Source organism: Mesitornis unicolor, unplaced genomic scaffold, assembly GCF_000695765.1.
Source record: "Mesitornis unicolor isolate BGI_N332 unplaced genomic scaffold, ASM69576v1 scaffold27669, whole genome shotgun sequence".
NCBI classification, from domain to species: Eukaryota; Metazoa; Chordata; class Aves; order Mesitornithiformes; family Mesitornithidae; genus Mesitornis; species Mesitornis unicolor.
Genome location: NW_010209725.1, coordinates 32,894 through 40,980, shown reverse-complemented (window position 1 = coordinate 40,980; position 8,087 = coordinate 32,894). Strand labels below are relative to the sequence as shown.

At 41.8% G+C, this 8,087-nt stretch overlaps 1 protein-coding gene across 1 annotated transcript in view; it reads left to right on the top strand.

Moving 5' to 3' along the window:
- Positions 1 to 7,035: 7,035 nt before the first annotated feature.
- The window catches only part of SOS2 (son of sevenless homolog 2 (Drosophila)), a gene marked incomplete at both ends in the record, with an annotated part of 33,937 nt that continues 32,885 nt past the window's right edge, over positions 7,036 to 8,087 (top strand). The window contains one exon of the mRNA XM_010192946.1: positions 7,036 to 7,161. Coding sequence (XP_010191248.1) covers positions 7,036 to 7,161 — 126 coding nt within the window. The remainder of the gene's footprint in view (positions 7,162 to 8,087) is intronic.

Genomic DNA, 8,087 nt, shown 5'->3' with positions numbered 1-8,087 from the left:
ATGAGCTGGGTGTGCTTTGTATAAAAGGTTTTAGGTCACTGTAATTGAAGATTTCATTAATGGCCAATTTCTTTAGTTGCCTCCTGCAATAAGCTTCTACTCTGGTTACTTGGAGCAAGTTTTCAAAATTACACAGGTGACTCCATAGAACTAGTGTGCATTTTTGAAAATACCCGTAGTACATTGTTGGATTTGTATATATGGATTTATTTGCCTTAAAATATTCTTGGGTGCTCTTAGCATCCATTATAATTTGTGCATGGTCTTACAGATCACCTGGCAAATTAAAATTATATTTCTGTAAACAGGAGCTGTGTATTCAGTTGCTTTGTTATTTGATTGATCTCCCTTATGCGGAAAGGCTGAGGGAGCTGGGTCTCTTTAGTTTGCAGAAGAGGAGACTGAGGGGAGACCTCATTCATGTTTATAAATATATAAAGGGTGAGTGTCACGAGGATGGAGCCAGGCTCTTCTCGGTGACAAACAATGATAGGACAAGGGGTAACGGACACAAACTGGAACACAGGAGGTTCCACTTAAATTGGAGAAGAAACTTCTTCTCAGTGAGGGTGACAGAGCACTGGCCCAGGCTGCCCAGAGAGGTTGTGGAGTCTCCTTCTCTGCAGACATTCAAAACCCGCCTGGACGCCTTCCTGTGTAACCTCATCTGGGTGTTCCTGCTCCGGCAGGGGGATTGGACTGGATGAGCTTTGGAGGTCCCTTCCAATCCCTAACGGTCTGTGGTTCTGTGTGATTTTTCTAAATCAAATTCACAAGCATCTCACAGGTATTATTGTTTTGATTTTCTCTGTTATCTCCAAATAGAGACCATCAAATGGTTAAAACATTTCTACGGGCACTACACATGTTGGTGCAATCCTGACACTATTTGCATTTCCAAAACAATTCCACTATTGCTCTGGACTACTCATCAGATTTCTAGAGCATGACTAAAGAGTTTATTCTTGGCAAATGTTGCATACAGAGATATAAAAGACCATTTTGAGGGCATCTGTGAAGTTTACATTAATACAGTGCTTCTCTATTTTAAACCATATGGGAGTTAATGTGTAAGGACACAGCTCTTGTGCAAGGTTGCGTGGTTGGGGTTTTGGTAATGGGATGCGTGCAGGGGCTGCCCCATTTTCCTTCCTGCTCTGTCCTTCCACTGCAGGATCAGGCTTCCTTGGGTTGAAATTATTTAATGCATTGTAAGGGATTATTACTTAATGCATTCTAATTTCATTAGCAGGCATTATTATTTAATGCATTATAATGTCAACTGTAAAGTTGCTTGTTACAGTGTTTTAAAATAACAGTGATATTTAGTTTTGAAGTCTGTTAGGTCATTTAGCTTTAGTAAATACACTTTAGTTGAGCTCTGAAGCCTGCACCTTTGCAGATTTGCTGTTGTTACAAACAGGAAGGCCTCAGTTTGGGAGAATGGCAAATACGGGAAGTGCTGGTGATGTTGGATTACCTGGGAAATACGCAGACCTGCACAGGTCTGGAGCTGGGATCCGGCCGTTGTCTCACAACACCGTCCCCACAACCGAGAGGTGGCTGCAGGTGTGGAGGGTGACAGCGAGACCCTGTGGAGTGGATGCTACCAAACCTTCCTCAAACCACAGATTAATTCCTCCAGACCTCTTTTATACCTTTATTTATTGGCAGCAGGTGCAGAAAAATCACTTCCTACCTGCGTTGTTTAAATGAAACGTGGCAATCAGCATTCACGTTGGCTCAAAGACTTGCCAGGTGAACTAGTGACGGGAAGAAGAATCAAACTGAACCGATGACTGCCGCGATTCACCTTGTTCTTGTGCCTGTATTCCCCTCATGCTTGGGCATCGTGTCCCTGCGTGCCCCAGGAGAGCCGGGCAGGACGAGCATCCCATTTCCTCATCTCACCCACATTCTCTCCCTTCAACCACCTCTTGCAGTGGTTTTTTTGTCCCCTGCTCTCCCCAGTTTTCACCTTTCTTTTCCTCTCTGCACCGCAGCATTATCTAATCTGCTCCAGAGAAGCTGTTGAGGCTGTTATTTGCTTTTCTAATTACCTCACTTTTCTGTTATAAGCAGTATGTATCTTTGCTTTTTCACCATTTATTGCTGCTTATTGCATCTCCTCATCTGTTCACCTCAAATATAATCTTAGAGCTTGCTCTGCAGCTCCAAACTCTGCTGGCCTGTGTATGAATGAATGAATTTTTCTTTTTTTAAATCTTCTACAGACATCATTGAAAAGTTGTTGACCTGTTTGAATAATTCAGTTCCTCTTGGGAAGAGCACCATGTGAAAAGTGGCGAGAGGGAGCCTGTTTTCCTTCCATATCACAGGGCAGAGGCTGTGCCTAGCTCATTCAGGCTTTATCTCCTTTTAAATAAAGCTTTCTATATGAATAGCTCAAATCCAAATACTTAATTTTCCATCTGTATTGAAGATTAAAATTTGTGTGTTTGCATACACATAAACATACACACACTTTAGTTTCTCATCCACCAGTCCCTTCTACCACCATGTGCCATCAAGTTCAGTATGTGCTACAACTTATTGCAAAAAAAGATGGGAGAGAAGCAATTGATTTACAGTTTATCAGCCAACATGCATTAGGTGAGTAGCATTCGTACCATGAGAAATGTGTTTGTTCTTCCCAGGAGATCTTGGGATAATCTTCAATGCGATTTCAGAGTGCAGGTCCCTGTCTGCACCACCCCTCAGCTGGATTATACTGGAGGAAAATAGTACTTTAAATAGCTAAAGATGGGGGAAAATTATATTTCCAGTAAGGTGGTGGTGTAGGATGAGTGTTTAATCACCCTGCACGCAGTCCACTGCAGCAGTTGTTTGAGGTCAGGCAGCTGACGGGTGTTGTGCACCTGAGATGCTTTTTGTAGCTTACGAGAACACTTTTTGCTAACCAAACATTAAATGTTTAGAATCGCAGCAAAAAAGCAAAAATGCCATGTGTAATACAGTATTAAATTCTGTTTTGCTTCAGAAACTACTTCATAGAGTTTTGACTTCAGAGAGAAGGACCATCTAGAAATTGCTGCACTGGAAATAGAGTTAGAAATTAACGCAGTTCTTTTTAAAAAGTTGACAGTGCACTTTTATTTGGGCTGTCTCTTCAAGTCTTGACATCTTTGTGGTGCTTTCTAAAGAATTACGCTGTATTTATGCATGAAAATTGGGAGTATCAACGCAGTCATCTTTCAGTGGATATGAGCATCACAGGCCTTTAAAGTGACTGCAACTGGTTCCCCTCTTCCTCTGAGGGATTAAAACTGCCTTTGGAGCAGATGTTTTGTGTTTCTAATGGGCAGTGTTATGTTGAGAAGAGAAGAGGTAAGAAGGAATAAAAACCCAACCTGAAAACGAGACATTTATTGGATTAATTTTTTCCTTCTTTCTGGATTTTGGAATCGTGGTGCAGGGCAAGCCCCGGTGCTGCTTTCTCTGTCACTGATTTATTTTCATCACCTTGCACACAGCGTATGGAAATACCGACAAGTGTTGGCAAGATTGTAACCAGCACGAGATAGTAACTATTTCAATGTTATTTTCTAATTATTTTTTGTGCTCTGAAATTTAAATGCCTTGTTCCTCAAATAAGCAAGCAGCCTGGTGTAACTGTGTTTTTACCGGGCAAGTAAAATATAAATAATTTCCCAGTTGAAATCAGTCATTGTGAGAGGAGAATGAGTAGTTTCTATTGTGAACAGTTTACAAATTTAACATGCAATTTATTAAGCCATCCTGTTAGCATGGGAAGCTTACAAGTGTTGTATTATCCTGCTAACAGATTTTGTGGTGGCATTTTTAAAATCAGAAACTTCTTGTTCTGAAATCCCAGGTAATACAGGAATTCTGTTTTCTGAAAATGTAGTTTTGAATGTAAGTAGAGAAGTGGGACATTGTCACCTGGTCCTTCAGGACTGTGAATTTATGTGTCTGTGATGGTATGTGCTGTCTAGAAGCTGCATGGCACGGGTTTGGGATTTTTCCTACCATTATGTTAGCTCTAAAATATATGGTGGGTGTTTTTCTAGTCCCAGACTGTTCATCTCCTTGAAAAGTTTTCATCCTCATCTTACCAGACCCTTCCCAGGGGCCTGTAAGGAATATGAACATCTCACTGTGAAGGAATTTTGCACTTGACTTTGTCCTGTGGCCACAGCTGAAGCTGCCACTGGATTTTCAACAAATACGCACGTGTTGGAGGAGTGACAAAGTAGGGAGAAGTCAAGGAGCAGGGGAAGGAGCAGGTTAGGAGCTCCTATCAGAAATAAAAGCTTGTTCCCCAGAAAGGCCTTAAGGCCATGTTCAGACACCATGGTGATGGACTCATACCTGGTATTTCATTTCTGTTCCTTGGAACAGCTCGTGAAGGAATAATCCCGTGTGAATGAGACAGTAAAAAATGGTGAGTCCTGCTGATCTTAATCTCCTTCTTTAATGATGTCCAGCACTCTGCTTGGGTTGTTTCAGAGGTAAAATAGGTAAAAAATCTGGTTTCTCTGTTATATTCTGCTCAGAGGTCCTGCAGCAGAGCTCCCTCTGGTTACTGCAACACGTTGTGGGTTTAAGTATTTCAAATCAGTCTCACCCTGTGCCAGCTCTGGTGTGTTATTCCATGCCAGCCAATACAATTATACAAATACTTCAGTCTGTAGCTAATGTCAGTGACTGTACCTTGCATAAGAAACATGTTCTCAGTAATTCCTCCTGCTTTTTTCCCATATATTCAGTGTTTTATCAGCCTCACCATGCTTTTCCAGTCAGGGTTTAGGCGAACACTGTAAAGAGTAAGTGTTGTCTCCTTGATACGGCGGCATCTGATTCATCAGCCGGTGCACAGCTTTTAGAGCCGTCTTTTTGCTGTGAAAAACAGTGTCTTGCTATGAAATTGTTCTTTCTCAGTAACGGCACTTAGGTCAAAATAACTTCTGTTAAGGCCAGGAAGGGCACGAGTACCCCTGAGACCTTTCTGCGATGCTGCAGGCAGTGTCATTTCAAATGATTTCTGAATCCTCCGGGAAGAGCTGTCTTAACCAGAAAATGTTGGGCTTTGTTGTTGGTTTTTCTCCGTTCAAAGCAAAACTGACTCCAGTGCTTACGTTGGTGATCACTGCATGAAGCCGAGCTCTTCCGCCAGTGTTCTGGAGAGTTTCTTTGTGGCAGTGATGTCTGTTTTGAAAATGAGTGACCCTGGTGAGAGGAGGAGAACGGCTGTGGTCTGATACAGTGAATTCCTCATCTTGTCTTCAGGAGAGCACATCTTCCCCTTCTCGTCGTACTCCTCCTGTTCTTGTCCTTTCTGTGGAGCATCATTAAGGGGTCATTGTGGGGGAAACACAGTTTAATCTGATTTCCTAGTTAGCCAGCGAATGCTTTTGCTGTCATCGTGCTCATGTAAGAGATGCGTGGCGGGACCTTAACTCGACACTTCCTGGTTTCCCATTGTTTTGTGAATTAAACTCTCCTGTTCAGGAAGAACATGAAATGCACTCACTATTGTTGGAAACCTGCACTCTTAAGTAAGAGTTTTCAAGGAGTGGTTTTCATTTTCTGGAGGTTTTCTCCCCCTTTCTTTCAGTGGTACACAGTCTTGTATACACAGCAGCAGTGCAGCAGTTACGTGAAGCTGAGAAGTATTCATAATTGAGCTGCAGAAGGCTAAACGATACATAAAAGTCTATATAGCAACTCTAGAACAAAACTGAACAGCTGCATTAGAAGCAGAGTGTTCCCTTCTCTCTTAGTGTACAACTGCCTTACCAACGTGTTTCTGCACTCTGCTTTTCAAGGAAGGATGCCAGTGCAGAGTGAAGCTCTAGGGATGTGTGGTGTTGCCTGGGAGGGCATCTTGTATTGCTATGGAAGTATTAGTTGCTTAACTTGGAGCAAGCCCTTGGAGCCCCCCAGGCTTATTAACGTGTGTCATTAATGGGTTTGTGGACTCGGCTGCTGTCTCTGGAGGGAGGAGTGCACATATTTTGGAGGATCAGGATTGACCCAAAGGTGGTGATGTCTTGAAGCTGCTGATCCGTTTGTCTTGTGTTTGAAACGAGGTACAGAACACCAGTGTAGGTATGGAAGATTACTTTTTTGAGGTGATTACCATAACATTTGTATGGGGAGAGCAGGGAATTTCCCTGGATTGTATAACGTGGGAATCTTTTGGCTCTAGTTTAAGACCTAGTTCAGACTTTTCTGATTGAGAGGCTGCCAGGGAAAGCTGAGTACATAGACTAACTCCAGTGCTGCTGCTTTTTTTTTTTTTTGGGGGGGGGGGTTGTTTGGTTTTGGGGAATTTTCAGTAGCAAAACAGCCATGTTGGACCAGGGCATGTTAGCTGTGGTCCTTTGGCCTGTGCAGGCACATGCTGAGGCTGCCTGGTCTGGCTCTGCCTTGAAATTTAAACTGTGATTAATCTCCGTGTAGTGAGATAAAAGACATTTTCCTGCCTTGTGCTAGAGGTGAAAGTCGGCTTTTCTCACAGCACATTTCCTCATCTTGACACTCTTGTATTTTGACTCCTGCTTTTCCTTAGGTCTCTGTCTCTGTTGTAAGTATTTAATATCTTTCTCATGCCTCGGACAATGTTTCGTGTTTGAGTTTGTTTTCTGGAGGCACCCGAGTGCTTTGTTCCAGCCCTCCTCCAGTGCCATGGGTTACCCCGTACTCATTACTAGGGTTGGTAATGTAACTGTGTATTAATCATTCTGTGGATGAAAAACTGCAGAGTTACCCACAGTGATTGTTTTCATGGTGTTATTGGCAGAAATCTGCCTTGGCTTGACATTTCTTCCCCACCATAAAGGCTAAACACTGAGTTTTTAATTGAATAGAGACGCCAGCTTTGCAGGAGTAAGAATTACCATCTTAACTATGGGGAAAAACCTGGGGGAAATTACTGGAAGTGTGTGAATTTGCACTACAGTACAGAGGTACTCTGCTTTTTTTCCAATACTTCTCTGTCTTTAAATGAGAAAAAACACTAATTATTGTATTTTTAATTCTTTTGGACAGGTTCAGCAACAGGTTCACCCAAACCTTTCAGCAAAAGAAGATTCCCTCTATTACATTGAAGAGTTGATACTTCAGCTGCTAAACAAACTATGCATTGCTCAGCCACGGACTGTCCAAGACGTAGAGGTAAGACTGGATGCTGGAAAACCAGTGTTACTGAAAGGAGCTCAGATATTTTGAGCAGTGTAAGTTGAAGTTAAAGCAGGGTGAATGTGGAGAGCAGAGCCTGTTAATGCTAAAAGATTATATAGTGTTCCCGTTTCACAAAACAAGCCTGATTGGAAACTCAATTTCTTGTACAGAATAGAAATGATGGGAATTTTTTCTTTCAGCATTAGTTTTATAAATGCAGAATACTTTGGAGGATTTTCCCCCGCTTGATTACACCTTGGACTTAAGGATGTAAGGATATTGCAAGCTTTGCTGCTCTTTGACATAAATATACAGGAAAAAAGAAGCAAATATTGGAATGAAAGGTTACTGTTGTGAGGCCTGGGTTGTGCAGCTGAGGGAATAGAGCTGTGTGTTCCTGGAACTTTATTGAACTCACTGAAGCTCTTGTATTATTGCAGCTGTCTGCTTTTGTGTCATCAGTTACAAAATGAGGGCTTTAATGGAGTGCGCTTCAGTATACAGTCTAGAGGGAGAAAGGGCTTTCATGTGGCTGTGACCCATTATAGCTTTGTAGAGTATTAATTTTACATCAATCTTTATGTCTAGGATTTTCAGCCTCAACCAAAAGGAAGTTCCCATCTAATATTCTACAAGTGTATCATGGAAATATAAAAACCCACATATATATTTACAAAATAATCACCTGAGGGGTTTTAGATCCTTACCAGTTGCAGCAATCGCCCTTTATTCAACGTTGAGTTAATTCATTAATTATTAATTTTGGTTTACTATTAATGTATTTTGTAATACTGCTGCATAAAGATTGTAGTATGACTAAATAAGAGCAAAACTTTATAGTCCCTTAATAGCTTTCAGGATTGTTACTCCTTGAGTCTGGATTTGAACTTTAGATGGGGAGCTGAGAAATGCCACGCTCT